The 15851-nt window shown below is 44.6% G+C and overlaps 2 protein-coding genes and 2 long non-coding RNA genes across 4 annotated transcripts; 1 reads left to right on the forward strand and 3 right to left on the reverse strand.

Moving 5' to 3' along the window:
• Nucleotides 1–1840: 1840 nt before the first annotated feature.
• LOC136449111 (uncharacterized) lies at nucleotides 1841–5505 on the reverse strand. The gene has a single exon (XM_066448931.1). The coding sequence runs from the start codon at nucleotides 3761–3763 to the stop codon at nucleotides 3005–3007; it is 759 nt and encodes a 252-aa protein (XP_066305028.1). The 5' UTR covers nucleotides 3764–5505; the 3' UTR covers nucleotides 1841–3004.
• A 19-nt stretch (nucleotides 5506–5524) lies between these two features.
• Nucleotides 5525–8633, reverse strand: LOC136449110 (mucin-2-like). The gene has a single exon (XM_066448930.1). The coding sequence runs from the start codon at nucleotides 6734–6736 to the stop codon at nucleotides 5525–5527; it is 1212 nt and encodes a 403-aa protein (XP_066305027.1). The 5' UTR covers nucleotides 6737–8633.
• Nucleotides 8634–9318: 685 nt separating this feature from the next.
• LOC136449112 (uncharacterized) lies at nucleotides 9319–11783 on the reverse strand. Its single transcript, XR_010757979.1, has 2 exons — nucleotides 10303–11783; nucleotides 9319–10074 (listed from the first exon to the last, which is right to left on the reverse strand). It is a non-coding gene; the product is annotated as an uncharacterized lncRNA (long non-coding RNA).
• A 991-nt stretch (nucleotides 11784–12774) lies between these two features.
• Nucleotides 12775–15592, forward strand: LOC136448135 (uncharacterized). The gene is made up of 3 exons (XR_010757836.1): nucleotides 12775–12900; nucleotides 14284–14537; nucleotides 15202–15592. It is a non-coding gene; the product is annotated as an uncharacterized lncRNA (long non-coding RNA).
• The last annotated feature ends 259 nt before the right edge of the window (nucleotides 15593–15851 follow it).

Below are 15851 nucleotides of genomic sequence, written 5' to 3' on the forward strand. Positions count from 1 at the left end.
CTGGATGTCTTATCTTCATCAACGTATGCCCATGATTATTATTTTCTAATTTTTTTTTGTGTCATACTTTTCCTCCCACAAAACCGGGGTCCAGTTTGGAAATGTGACCTAGCATGATTGAGAGGCGTTGGAATCACATGAGATCAATTCATGTTGCTGGTTTCTTTGGTTAAACACCTGCGTCACAATCCATGCGAGCGTCGTCCGAATTTGTAGATCGCCCGAAGCTCGCCGAATTTCAAAATCGCCCGAGCGTCCGACTCATGATTTTTTTGCTGAAAATCTGGCCCGTCACAAATTGAACGAGGCCCGGGTGACGTCCGTCGAACACTGATAATTTTAAATCTCCCATGAGATAGTACAATCTCTTGGACATAGACGAAGTCAGAATCGACTAACTTGGTAAAGAGCCAGTATTTGGATCAACATTGATATCTGAGTTGTGGAAAATATGTAGGGCCTGAGTAGAGTGGACGGGCACAGTGAAAATAATAACATTAACAAGAATTTTGTGATAGACCAACTCAAATGCTACCACTAGAGCCACAAAAACAACAAACCCGTATATCTAACGTAAATGCTATGATTTTCACCAAACGGAAATCGACCAAAGCTCGGGCGAACGTCGTCGGAGCTTCGGCCGACCGTCAATAAACCTATCGACGCCCAGCCGACGCCTGGGCATGCTTTGGCAGACAAGCAGTGTTTGTTTGATAGATTTGTAATCAATTTGGACCGTGAACTAGTCATTTTGTGGAAAAACAAACTTCAGAAAGTCAAGTATTATTTTAGCCTCAGTTCATGAATATATAGATTGACATATCCAAACCAATAGCAAAAGAAAATGGAAGTATTGTCCTCGGTGTCCACATTTCATTTAAAATCATTTTTTCACTGAAAATGTAACTTTGCAATAAAAAAAAGTTTGATAGCATTCTTTGACAAGTTAAAACATTATTCTTTATCATCTTATGTTATAGACCAAACAGTCGTTATTTTTTATTTTGGACCTCCTTGGACCATAATGTCCTCGCTTGAACCGACAAAAGATATTGGCCGAGTGTTATCCTTTGCTCGGGCGAGTAGCGGGCAACCTGTTGACGACCTCGCCGAGCTCAAAAATCGCCGCCTGAATTTAAGCGCGCGAATGTCGGCCGAGTTCCTAAAAATCGCCCGAAGCCCGGCCGCGTAATCGACAGGATGTCGACCGTACTTAGGTCTAAAATGCCCATTTGCAGCTCACCGACACGTCGGCCGAGCTGAATTTTTGATTTCTAACGGGGGTTTTACCACGGGCGATAATGGATAGTACTGATTGGTTGGTACAGAAGTAGTCTTATGATACTCTTATTGTGTTTTTCTGGGTTTGTCCATCATTTTATTTTTCTGGTTTTGCGCTGTGGCTGATCGACAATTGGTGAGACAATTCACAACCAACCATTTGGCAATAGTTTACACTGCACGAAATGGCCTCGTTTCCCGGCGTATACGTACCGGGATTTTTCTGTATTTTTGTCGGATACTGACGGATACTGACGGATACATGCGGATTCGTGTAACGTATCCGACTATTTCCGCACCGGTATATGGAATATTTCCTGAAGAATCCGAAAGTAAGGGATTTTCGACGAATACGGAGCCGTACACTGTACGGAAATGCCACCGATCCTGACGGATACGAACAGGAATTTTTTTGTATTTTTGGCGGATACTGACGGATATATGCGGATTCGTGTAACGTATCCGACTATTTTTCCCTTGTCGGAAAAACGGATTTTGCTCTCCACAAATCCCTAGCTACACCTATCATAGCGTGGAAAAATCAACAGAGAGAAAAGCGTTTGGCGGTACACAAATTATGTTTAATCAAGAAAGTCTGGCAAGTTCGACAAATCCCGGGGGATTCCCGTGGGAATACATTGACCAGTGGTACACAGATATATGATATACCGTTCCCAAAGGAGAGAACATGTATACATTGGTTTTCAAACGACTACGTATATATATCGGGACCACTACATCGTCGCTACAAACGTAGCAACAAAATTTTTAGACTATTGAAGAACAGTTGATAAACAAACAGGGCATTGCAACCCAAAAAAGGATAAGGACTTGGAGACTTTGGTACAACAGTTGATAAACAACAGTCTTTGGCGACCGAAAGCGCTAAGGACTTGGATACACACCGTGCTATATGATTATAATACGTACTTACTAGCAAATCAGCGAACTTAACGCGTAACAAAGGTGACAAGGTGAGTTTACATGAAGTTATCAGCAAGGTAAGCATTACTACTAGAGATTTACAAGCTATGGTATCAACTTAACACAACTGTGTTATTAGGTAAACGTGAAAGGTCATAAAAATATTTACAAAGTGAGCGGCACGTAGGCGCGCTTGAAAATAAGTTATTGGTTATGATAACTAGTAAGGAAAATCTAACTAGACGTCGTTCGACTTAAGATGTGTTAACGTCAAGTATTAGGGTAAACAAGGTCAAAAACATAGGTGAAAAAAGAATCAACAACATAGGTGCCTTCAAAGTGATCTAAGCAGTTTAAAGGGCATTGCTATAGCAAAGCACCGGCGACTGTGTTACCAGGCGAGGTATACCGGTAATAGTGCATGATGTAGTAAGATAAAGTCTACACAAAAAGTAATAAACAAGCAACAGCTTGTAGAATAAGAAAGGCTAATAAGCAAACACAAAATTTGAAATAAGCAAACATCGACATGATCGTTGACTCATGTAATATGTAGGCGATGCAGAGTTTCGCTGGTGCGTACAAGATGCAAGTTGCCACAGAGATTCACAGGTACACACAATTTACTAGTTGGAACAGAGTTATATTGATAAATACAATATACAAGGTGGTACAGAGTTTCTCAGATACATACAAATATATCCAAAATGCAAGTTGGTACAGGGATTCGCTGATACATACAGTATATAGGATGTTACATGGTAAATTCTCAGGTCACAGTAGAAGGTTTGTTATCAGGTTAAGGGCGGATATAGATTGAATAGGCGGACGAAGACCATCTACCTAACGAGCGCAGCTGGGAGTCAGATACTCCGTGCTGCGCTGCGTGTGTCGCAGCACCAATGCGAAATGAGTGTGGGGTGATTTTGTGAATGTCAAGACCCAAGTGAGCTACGCAACATCTTAGTTTTCTGGCAAAGCAGTTTTTGGAGACGGGACTACCGTCACTACGGAGGAAAAGGCAACCCGCACGGTTCCCTCGTAGTGATAGGTATTCAAACATGTTTGACACTGGGCAGTAAATACTACCATGTTGCGGTCGGATTGCGATAGAGGCAGAGCAACCAGGGGTGCTGTGTTTGAAGGACGAAAATCTGACCATGATGGGGGCGTGAATTTCAGTAGGAGGGGGCAATTGTAAGTTAGCGAGCTGCAATGTGTGCTGGGAATTAGCATCCCACGTGATCTCAGAGATTCGGGTCATGGCATAAAATGCGAATAGGTACATGGTTTTGAAGAGCTGCTGGTCATACTGGAGGTTTGTCAGAGTTTGTAAGGAATCAATCAATGATTTGAGAATTGGTGGAGAGATTGGAAGCCGTCCGTCTGGGACGCGATGTTTTCGAATGGCTAGCAACAATTTTTGGATAGTGAAGGATTGAGTTGGATCAGAGATACCGAGCAGCTTGTGGAGGAAGCTAATGGCCGATAATTTGGAGGTAATGGTTGCCGGAGCAGACCCATTTTGGTGAAGGGAAGCAACGAATTGAGAGATCATCTTGACAGGGACTGGGGGGTATACGTCGCACCCGGTTAGTTCTAGCGCAAGCGTACGAAGTTGGTGCCAGGCCAGGCGGTACGCACGCAGAGTAGATGGGGCTATAGACGAGAGGAGAAGGTTGTTTACTGTCTGATCAAGGCTGGCGGCTGTAGATGGGAGGGGACCGGTATGGGGTGAATGTCCATTTGTGGGAACGTCCGCCGGAAGTGGGTGATCTGTAGGCGAGAGAGACAGTCAGCCATGATGTTTTCTTTACCTGGGATGTGAATGGCACGGCAAAAGATGTTGTGTTGTAGGGAGATGAGAACAAATTTGCGTAGAAGCGGCATGATCGCCTGGTTTTTGGACGTCTGTCGGTTTATAACATGAACCAGGGCTTGATTGTCGGTATGGAGGAGAATGCGTTTGTTTTGCCACAGGCGTCCCCATACGTGCAGGGAAAGTACAATTGGGTAAAACTCTAGGATTGTGATGTTTTCGGCGTGAAATTCCTGGGGCCAAGCTCCGTAGAGCCACGAGGTGCGGAATATGGCCCCGTAGCCTAGCGACGCCGCCGCGTCTGTGTAGAGGTGGAGAGTGGAGTCTAGTGTGAAACTGTCTTCAAGGAAGAACGATTTTCCATTGAAGGATAGGAGAAAGGTGTGCCACATGCGGATGTCTTGTTTCACGTTTGAGGAAAGGGGAATCCGCACTGACGAGGAAGAGCGGGATTTAGTGAGGTCGATTAGGCGCCTGAGGAACGCCCGACCAGGCAGTACCACCTGGCAGACATGATTTAGGAGGCCGATGAGTGATTGGATTTGTTTTAGGGTGGCCGATTCCAGAGAGAGAAAGAGAGATAACTGGTCTAGGCATTTTTGCAATTTGTCAGCCGGTAGTCTGGCTTCCATGATAACTGTATCAAGCTCAATTCCTAGGAAAGACATTACTGTGTCGGGGGCATATGTTTTGTCCTCAGCTAAGGGAATGCCCACGTCATGAGACATGTTGGAAAAGGCAGTTAGGTCACGGTTGCATGACGTGTATGTCGTATTGGCAAAGAGGAAGTCGTCTAATATATGGGTGGGGAAAGGGATATTGAGCTTGGTGCGGGCTATCCATTCGAGGGCGGTAGAAAATGACTCAAAGATGGCGCAACTCGTGCTCAGTCCCATGGGAAGGCAGCGGTCGTAATAGAATTCACCGTTATAGGTGAAGCCTAGCAGGTGGTGGTCACTGGGATGTATGGGAATAAGACGGAAGGCGGATTTGATGTCGGTTTTGGCAAGGTAGCATCCACGGCCCAAAGATTTAATGTGTTTTATGGCTGTGTCGATGGAGGAGTACGAGACGCTGGAAAGGTCACGAGGGACGCCATCGTTGATGGAGCTACCTTTTGGGGAGGAAAGATCATGTATGAGGCGGAATTTTCCAGGAGTCTTTTTGGGGACTGCGTATAGGGGAGAGAGAAACAAGTTGGAAAAGGGAGGTACAGAGAAAGGGCCAGCAACACGCATGGCCTGTAATTCTTCTTGGAGTTTTGCGGAGATGGCAGGGTGGTAGGAGTCTGAGGTTATTGTAGATGGGGAAGACGGAGGGGGATTCCGCGGGCCGAAATATTCTAGCGGAAACCCCTCGGAGAAGCCAGAGCAGAGGTATAGTGCATCTCTTTCTGGATATCCAAAAAGATATTCGCGTAAGACGTCGGCACGAACGGGAGTAGGTAGGGATAAAGATGGGCTTACTTGATTGACAGGAAAACTGTGGGCCGATGTAAACCTAGTTTTGGTTGTTGGACCGGTGCTGAGCTCTAGGGCAGAGGTAGGCTTTGTGGCCGCCGCTACGGCAGTGGGGGCAGGTATGAGTGTAGGGGCAAGCTGCTTCCAGGCATTTCCCGTTTTGTTTATGGAACTGGAAACAGTAGCCCATGGGGATGCGTGAAGTAGTCGATCGGCGGGAGCCTGTGGGACGAAAATTTGTCGTTGACTGAGGCTGAGGGGTTTGTATAGGGGTTTGTAGAGGGGTTGTAAGGGCGTCAATGTATAGCTGAAGATGTGGGCTGTTCCAGGGAGTTGTTATGGAGGACTGACGGTACGTGCGGAACAATTCATCGTACCGCAGCCAGTTGGCCCCCCTGGCAGCCATAGCTCGGATAAGGTGTTGGTAGCTCACGAGGGCTGATGACGCTGCCAGATGTCGCTGGACGTATATGTAGTGGAACACCAGAAAGGCGTTTGTCCACTGGTCTAGGGTAAGAGGTTGTTTGTGCTGGCTAGGCCGGCTGGCGAGGGTTAAAATAGGCGCCGCGCCTGCATTCGTCAGAGCTACTGTATATTGTGAGTCTATGGTCTGATTAGGGAGTAGCTGGCGGAGATCAATATATTGGTCTGTCCAGATTTTCTCCTTGGTTGACATTGAAACCCCGGAGTCAAGGGGGAGATGAAGGGTGTCAGATGCAGTTACAATATTGGGGTTATTGGGCGGGCCGTGAACGAGAGGGGGTCGTATGGTGGGGTTAGTAATATTACCCGTACCCAGAATGGCAGCAGCCAGAGCGTTCCCGTCCAGATGGGCTGGAGGCACGGCCGGGGTGGTCACTGAGTGGACGACGGGCGGGAACACGGCCGGGGTGGTCACTGAGTGGATGACGGGCGGGAACTGGGCCGGCGGCACCACTGAGGACGAGGTGGGGGGTACCGGTGGAGTCTGGACCGCTGAGGACGAGGTGGCAGGTACCGGTGGTGTCTGGACGGGTGGCACAGCTGGAACTGAGGTGGCCGGGGTAACAACGACGGGAGGGGTCTGCACCGGCGGCGTGGGTGGGGTTGATGTGGCCGCAGGCTCAGCGGTTGTCCGTCGTCTCTTGGGCGGCATGTCTAATAGAGGAATGGAGGTAATGAGGAAACACGTGGGTGCTGGGCTCAATAGCCAGAGCAAACATGTGGAGCCCTCTTGGATAGTAAATCTTAGGGCAAAGAAAATGGAGAACATTTAACTAAGGAGAGCAGTTTGGAAGTGATAAGAATTTGTATGTCAAACAGGACATAGTATTACGGTAAAATTCAACAGGGCAAACCGTAGACTGTACGCTATATCAACAGGGCGGACCGTAGGTACGCTAGTACACATGAGTATGTATAAAGGAAGTAGCAATACTCATCAACAGACACGTTGTGTCAGTAGCGCCCATAAATCAAATTAAGGATATCATCATGGCAATTGTAGCTGTACAGCATTGCATTAGGGCGAAAACACGCCGCTAAACCCAGGAAGGCGACAACACGCCACTGGTAGGGCTGAGCTGCCGTAAGATAACAGCGCTCAAAACAGAGCGTAAAACACTGCACGGCAGTAGAATAACAGCGCTCAAAACAGAGCGTAAAACATTAGGAGGGCGAGTACACGCCGTAAGATAACAGCGCTCAAAACAGAGCGTAAAACACTGCACGGCAGTAGAATAACAGCGCTCAAAACAGAGCGTAAAACATTAGGAGGGCGAGTACACGCCGTAAGATAACAGCGCTCAAAACAGAGCGTAAAACACTGCACGGCAGTAGAATAACAGCGCTCAAAACAGAGCGTAAAACATTAGGAGGGCGAGTACACGCCGTAAGATAACAGCGCTCAAAACAGAGCGTAAAACACTGCACGGCAGTAAAATAACAGCGCTCAAAACAGAGCGTAGCACATTGGGAGGGCGAGAACACGCCGCTAGACCAGGAGCGCGACAACACGCCACTCGCAGTACTGTGTAGCAGTAGAATGACAGCGCTCAAAACGGAGCGTAAAACACTGCTTGTAACTGAGCTAAATCAGCGCTCGTAGACGGGATGTTTCATAACTGCTAGCGCCCACATCATGGCTCATATAAATAAAATTAAAACTTCGCCTCGGGGCAGAAAAACACGAGTCATGGCTCAAAACATAGCAGCGCTCATAAACGGTGTAAATTATGAAACCAAGGCCCGGGACGGGGCTGGCAAAATAAAAGAAACACTGTTCATACCTGAGTATAACAGTATCATGTTCATAATTTCTCAGAGCCTATTTTGGAGGCAGCGGTCGCACCATAGGTGCAAACCACAGTGTATCAGTAGGAACATAGCATACATTTGAGCCCGACAATCGTGGCGGGCATATAGGGTGTCACATAACTAAGTAGCTATTATTTGCCGGGAGAATTTTTGCGGGTAGTAAAAGTTTGCGTGATAAGCTAGCAGGCAGGGAGGGTGGGTGGCAAATATTTGTCTGGCCTGCCCGCACGAAGTCTGTGATCGACTGGGCCTAGTGTGGGAAAGGAAGTAACCGAAGGGCCTCCTGGAGAGGCATAATCCCCGGTGCCGCCACGATGGCGACATCTGGGGTGCGAAGGAACATTTTATGACAGCCAGCGATTTGTTTCAATTAAAATGCGTTATTTTTCCCTTGTCGGAAAAACGGATTTTGCTCTCCACAAATCCCTAGCTACACCTATCATAGCGTGGAAAAATCAACAGAGAGAAAAGCGTTTGGCGGTACACAAATTATGTTTAATCAAGAAAGTCTGGCAAGTTCGACAAATCCCGGGGGATTCCCGTGGGAATACATTGACCAGTGGTACACAGATATATGATATACCGTTCCCAAAGGAGAGAACATGTATACATTGGTTTTCAAACGACTACGTATATATATCGGGACCACCAAATGCTCACTAACTGTGAGCGGGAGAATGCCCACCAATGAGACGCGAAAATGCGGAACAACAAACAATAATTTGTAAAAACCATGGACTTACGGTTGCTATGTCTTGAACTGACGAGGATTGGCGATGTAAATGCGGGATAAGAGCCCCCCTAACACTTTTGTAGTAGTGAAGCTGTCCAAAGTCTGATAGATGTAGTGAGTCGGCGAATTGTCTGGCCTGCCCGCACGAAGTCTGTGATCGACTGGGCCTAGTGTGGGAAAGGAAGTAACCGAAGGGCCTCCTGGAGAGGCATAATCCCCGGTGCCGCCACGATGGCGACATCTGGGGTGCGAAGGAACATTTTATGACAGCCAGCGATTTGTTTCAATTAAAATGCGTTATTTCCGCACCGGTATATGGAATATTTCCTGAAGAATCCGAAAGTAGGTATTTTCGACGAATACGGAGCCGTACACTGTACGGAAATGCCACAGATCCTGACGGATGCGTACAGGGATTTTTCTGTATTTTTGGCGGATACTGACGGATACTGACGAATCCAACCTAACGGATCCGAAAATTTCCGCACCGGGATCGGGAATATTTCCGGAGGAATCCGAAAATGAGGTATTTTCGACGGATACGGAGCCGTACACTGTACGGAAATCCTGACGGATACGTACAGGAAGTTTTCTGTATTTTTTAAAAGAAAATTGCGGATACTGACGGATACAAGCGGACTGTGATCCGGAACCTCAGATCCGGAGGAAAACAAAAATAGGAATTTTCGACGTATATGGGGCCGTACATTGCACGAAATTGCCCAAGATTCTGACAGATACGTACAGTATGTATTTGCCACGGATACAGACTGATCCAAGATACAGACTTTCTACAATCTTTGACATATTGTGACTCTGAATATGTTTGTATTTGCCACGAATATGTACAAATCAAACACACAAAGTTTGATAGAATGGTTGATTATTCATAAATACGCGTGCATTCTTAATTTAACGATACCCAAAACATTATTATTCAATGACAGGAAGTTTTGGGAAAGCCTGAATGTAACATTATTTCATATTTCAACATATATGCATTTCTAAGTTCAAAAACTATCAAATACAATACGGAAGTTCTATGTGGCTAAATAATCCATTTCGTTTAATGAGGGACATCCACATACTCAAAGCACCTCTGCATATGCAGGTTAATGTCGGTATATTGGGGTTGTGTAAGCACAATTGTTATAAAATGTATTACAATTAACAACCATCACATCATGGTGGTAATATTTACTGCCGTATAGTGCACTTTGACCAAAAATTTCTACATGTTCTACATATTCTACTAAAGTAATGAAAGCCTTATTTGTGGCCTGTTCTTCGTCTAAAAGATATCAGATACAAATAATTTCAAATACAGAGGTTGAAAATAGAAACTTCAAAGTAACATTATACTGTCTGAAAAACTCCCATGATGACACGCCACATTTTGCACGTAAGTAGTATATGCCGTGGAACTGCATGTGTATAATCGTCCTCTCCCCATCTGAGTTCACTTCTTCCATGCACTCTTGGTAAGGTACAGGCAAGGCTGATTTCTTCTGTATCTAGCATGTTGGACTCAGCTTGTAGTTCATCTTGTGATGAACCAGTTCCTATATGATAAAACCAAATTATGAATACATATCAATTCACATACTTAGTATTTAATTAACATGTCACATGATTTTGACATAACTGTGATCAAGGAGGTTATATAGACTATATAACCTCCTTGCTGTGATGGGCTTCGTTTCATCACAGCAGCTAACAAAAAACAAGGGTATCCATCATGCCTGTCTCAGCTAACATTGAAGTGTACCGATGATGGACTTAAGCCTTACCGAAGGAGCCTGAGGTACTCTGAGCATCTGACAGCTGATTGCTTTGTTCCAAGCCAAGCTAAGGTCCTCACAACATGTGCTGCATTTGTGAAGGAAGTATCTGCCGATGCTGTATAGGATATATATATAAAGGGAAACAATGACAAATATTAAACATATCACATAATCACATTTGTAAAAAATGAATCTGGCATCGTTTAATTGAATACGTAAAACTTACATTCATAACTTGAATATGATATTGATCAAACATGTACAGCTATAACTGAATGCAATAATCACTGAAACACACTTCTACCTCCACATAAGTTCCAGCTCACTATCCACAAACTGTGGGACCTTTGTGGGACAAATACTTATGACATTCTCTTCCGTTACAGGATATCTTTAACTATCTTTCCCTCAACCGCTTGCTATGTTGTATCTGAAACGTTAACCAGACACAAATGTCTGTTGACCATTGGCAAGAACGAACAAATTGAAAGCTATAAATTTCCTAGATCCTAACGGTGTAGAAGTGCAGGTCGACTGGACAATTCTTAATGTCATGCAAATGCGATGATATGTCAAGCCACAATAGGAGGATAACTGACGTTCAAACTAGTTAGAAACAGGAATTTTCCAATTTGTACTTACCAAAGGGCAGTCTCTCTAAATGATGAATTGACTCCCTACCAACTTTACAAGGGGGAGGGGGGCGACGAATATTGCATGCACGAAGAAGACTACTTCGCAATGCCGCGCGTTTGAGTTTACACCGAATCCCCTTCGACTCTCAAGTCACTAAAAATCACTGGTCGACCATGGTAGACTCTGACGATGCCATGTTAAGCACAGAGAGTGATGAAACGCCGTTCTTGTCTCCGTGCTGTTCACCGACAAAACCGTTTCTCGCGCCTGACGTCATGACACGCAGTGTCTTGTGGGAGATCGGCCACGAATCCGTGTTCCGTATACGTCAGGATTTGTCGGAATTGTTGGATCTGAGGTGCATCGGATCCAATCGGAAACGTTCCGTATCTGCTATGATGCACGATTGCGGATCCGCTGGATTTTTCAGGATCTGAGATCATGCCGTGCAGTGTGTATTTGTTGGGTAGGATCCGAAGCAACTGCCGACAAACAAACAACCGATTATCTCTGCCATATTGACAAATATCTGAAAACGAGGGATCCGCGCAAATATCCTCAGGTATCCGAGGCGCATCACGGATCCAGACGTATACGGCGTCGGAATTGCCAGATCTGAGCTGTACCTGGTATTTGTCTGAATTTGCTCGGAAACGTTCCGTATTTGTACCCGAAACGTATGAAGGATCCAGACGTATACGGCGCCGGAATTGTCGGATCTGAGGTGCATCGGATTCAATCGGAAACGTTCCGTGTCTGCTATAATGCGCAATTCCGGATCTGCTGGATTCGTCAGGAAATGAGATCATGCCGTGCCGTGTGTATTTATTCGTCAGGATCCGAAACAACTACCGACATACTAACAATCCGAACATTCCGAATATAAAAAAACGAGGGATCCGCACAAATATTCTCGGGTATCCGAGGCGCATCACGGATCCAGAAGAATACGGCGTCGGAATTGGTCGGATCTGCGGGCACCTCAGTATCCGAGCAGTGAACTGGGATTTTTCCGGATTCGCTCGGAAACGCCATGAGGCCCGATTCCGGATACGTCGGATCCGCCAGGATACGTGGCCATTTCGTGCAGTGCTAGCCCAGGGCACATTCCAATATAACAGCAATTATTCCTCGTATTGTTATGTGTATCCCGTCGGTCTGTGATTTTTCCCCTCTACTGTCCGTCTGTGTGACATTTCTCCTCTAATTCTTCATTTCCGCCCGCAAGTCGGTCGTGATTTGTCTGACTTGAAATCACCAGGTTATATGTCCAATCAAATCTGATACTAGAAATAGGAAGTTCTTTTTTTCCATGAAAATTAGGACTAGTTCTGCTCACACCCTGGTCAGTATGTGGTGTCGGAATCTCGGACCCCTTCTTTGCCCTACGGCAATGCTACACTTGTAACAAAAGGAACCTTGAATAATTGACTTGTTGCTATAGGTACCATCCATCATGTAAAATTCCTTGTCGTGCTTACTTAATTATCAGCCATTCCTGGCCTCACCTTCCATTCTTCCATTTTTGTATCTTAGCTGGCTGACACATTTGTCTGCATTAACCTTTATACCTTGTAACTACGTTACTTCCTCAAATGTAATAACAATTTTCAACGGTGGTGCGATCAGAGCTTATGTCCGTTGATTTCTAACTTTTGCAACTTCTGCATTGTATGCCGTAGATTGTATGCGTTATGACACCAAAATGACCAAATGCCCCTCGGACGGATCATTAACTCTTAATTGTCTAACCATTGCAATCAGCCACAGTGCAAAACCAGAAATCAAAATGATTATAGACTATTATAAGACTACTACTGTATCAACTAACCAACCAGCAGTATTCATTATTGCTCATTTGCATAACTGTAGCTGGAAAGAGTATATATTCTGCATCCCGTCTCCGCTTTTTATCACTTCATTCAGATTTCTTCAAAAAGATCTTCAAACGTGAGCCGCAACGTGAACGTAGATACAGATTCAATTTTACTCTACACTACGCCTACTAGTGCCGTGTTAGATGTTACATAAGAAACATCTGAGATTCTCTCCTGCTTTAGTTTTTTGTTTGCAACCGTTGAAATCTTTTAGGATGTATTCGTCCTTTGTTGTAGTTTAAAGCAGGTTTATTTTAGTTTCAGTTCGCGCACACCGCCACTCGCCCGTAAAAAGGGAAGTGATGGTAAGAGTGGACGAAAGGTAGACGTGATAAAGGTTGTAATCTAGCATCACAGTTCAGATATTTCCATAGCTAAAGCCCCCTCTCACTGCACCCGCGGCACGCTTGCGGCGTCGCTGAGTCCTAAGAGCTGGATTTGTGTAACCCTTGAGTTTATAATGGGAATATCTTTCAAAACGTACAAGTCTGGCCGAAATACAGCAAAACATATATTAAAAGGTTAAAAAAATATATGTTTTTTGTCGATGAAATTCGTGCCGAGGGTCAAGGGGAGCTTAAAACCGCGGATTTTTCATTTCTACGGCCGAGGAATAATTGCCTGCTGCTAGTAGTGAAATCCACAGAGGTGAAGGGACATTTTAACCGTGTAATCATCTGATGGTATCAGGACAACTCGGCCCCTGGGACAACTCGGCCCCTAGCCATTCGGGACAACTCGGCCCCTAGCCATTCGGGACAACTCGGCCCCTAGCTCAGGAAAACTCGGCACCTAGCCCCAAAACTGGCATAGTTCAGCAAACAGAACAGGAACTTTTTAAAATCTATGTTTACTTAGGAATAAAACATGTTTAACTGCCAAACATTTCGTAAAAAAAAAAAGAAAAATTGTGAAACTCTACAGGTCACGTCCCCGGAACGCTTTGATAGTTTGAATATCAATAAGGAAGTTTTATTATCTCGGTTGTCTCGACGCGTTTTGAAAACCTACAAACTGTTAAAATGTCCAACAAAACATAATGAACTGCTATACATGTAGTTTAATCGGTAATAAGTTATAAGCACTTTCATAACAGAACATAAGCGTAGCGAGACGTTCGTGAAAGAGCGTCGAAAATAACAAAAAAAATGGCGTCGCCGTGCCGGCCCGCAACATGCTTTTGACGGTCTTGTAACGTTTGAGACTTATGGAAATGCAAAAATGCTTATGTAGGGACTGAGTTTTGTTTCTTAAAATTTTTATTCCACTTATCAGCCTGTCAGATCGGTAGAAATGTCATTCTTCGAGCCCCAAATACACTTATCATGCACTGAGTAATAGGTACCGAGTTGTCCTGAGCTTGGTGCCGAGTTGTCCTGAATGGCTAGGGACCGAGTTGTCCCAGGGGCCGAGTTGTCTCGGAATCATTCAGATTTTCTATTCAGATTTTCTAAAAGATATAATTTCCCCTCAGTTGAAGCCACACCATGAAGCTGTTTGTTTCCATGCTGCTTGTGACGATGGTTGTCGCCGCCCTGCTGATTGACGACTCCGACGCTTGGAGGCGGAGGAGGCGGAGGCGCGTATACGTAGGAACTACGTATTTTTTGGACAATAAGGATAAGAAGGCCGTGCAAGTGGAGAAGTCGCTCCTGGCTGAACTGGCTGAGAAAACCGATGAGCTGGCCAGGGAGGCACAGGTGTTAGAGGATCTGGAGGAAGATGACGGTAAGGAATTTCACTTATTGCTAAAAAAATCCTGTAACACTGCCGAGAGTATAAATGTGAATCTTATGTGCATTTGAACGAAAAAATTCCAGAAATGTAATCTCCAAGCAGATCTATCGGTGGCAAGGCAGTATCAAAAAGGGCCCCACAGTATCAGAAGCCTCTAGCGGCTTTTGATTTACATATTTGTCTGTGACACCGCCCCCTTTTCTGTCAATCAAAAATCATTCCGCTCCACTTATCAGTCTTTTTCAATCATGGGTTTCACAATGTGTTTTATATCATCCCTTTCGCAGATTTTTTTGCTGAAGTCACATTTTCTCACATTCTCAAAAGTTCCCCGTCAACTTCACATTAATGCCATAGTTATACCCGTGGTACGCAATATTCTAGAGCTCGTATACCTGTGTTTCTTTACCCGTGTTTCTTATCATACCATACATGTGCGTAAATTCGAATGTTCACGTTAATATTTTTGTGTACAAAAATGTATATCGAAAGACATTTGATGTAGATTTGATGTGTTTTTAGCACAAGAAATCCGCCGTTGCTTCTACATGTACTAAAAATTTTATTCCTGGCCTCACCTAAGGACTAAGGATATGAGATAGTAGCTTTGCCATTCTTATTTTCCTGTTGCTAATAGTGATGTCCTTATTTACAGACGCTCGGAAGCGACGTTAACTCCTGTAACCTGAAGTGGCAGCCTACCGGACGAGCGAAGACCGCAGTTTTCACTGGCGTCAAAAGGCCACGATTAAACGTTAGGTTGATGAGAATGAAAATTGTAACAAATTCAGTCTTGTTATAATCGTTATCTACATTGTGTTTCTTCTTCGTGTTGGTGCTAAGTATTACGTTGTGCATTGTATCTTATTTCTTGCAACTTGTAATATTGCCTGGCTCATTCAAGAGACCACTACAATATCAACAATTTGAAAAAAATATCTTCAGTGTCTAACAGTAGATACAACCCTCACAAGACTCGAACTTTATGTAGGGAATGAAAAATACTCTGTACACGATGATTATTCAATAAAACCTACGGGAGAAAACATGTGACTGACATTGTCTTTGTTTCCATTTTATGCCATGGCCCCAGCGAAACAACATTCTACAAGTTCTCATTTCTACATTAGCCAGGATTGTGCAAAAGCAACGCAATATGTTTTGCAAGTCTTAGCTAGCATGAATAAATTAAGGAGTGGTATGAAAATTGTTTCTGCGTCTGAAAATCGTTCAGACTCTCTCACGAACAAGCAGCTTAGAGACAAACCACCTATCGTAGAAACTTACTAGTAATTGTGACTTTAA

Source organism: Branchiostoma lanceolatum, chromosome 14 (assembly GCF_035083965.1).
Source record: "Branchiostoma lanceolatum isolate klBraLanc5 chromosome 14, klBraLanc5.hap2, whole genome shotgun sequence".
Taxonomy (NCBI): domain Eukaryota; kingdom Metazoa; phylum Chordata; class Leptocardii; order Amphioxiformes; family Branchiostomatidae; genus Branchiostoma; species Branchiostoma lanceolatum.

Bases quoted from the DNA above. Each gene is read 5' to 3' on its own strand.
- LOC136449111 (XM_066448931.1), bottom strand. From the start codon at position 3,763: ATGATCTCTCAATTCGTTGCTTCCCTTCACCAAAATGGGTCTGCTCCG.
- LOC136449110 (XM_066448930.1), bottom strand. From the start codon at position 6,736: ATGTTCTCCATTTTCTTTGCCCTAAGATTTACTATCCAAGAGGGCTCC.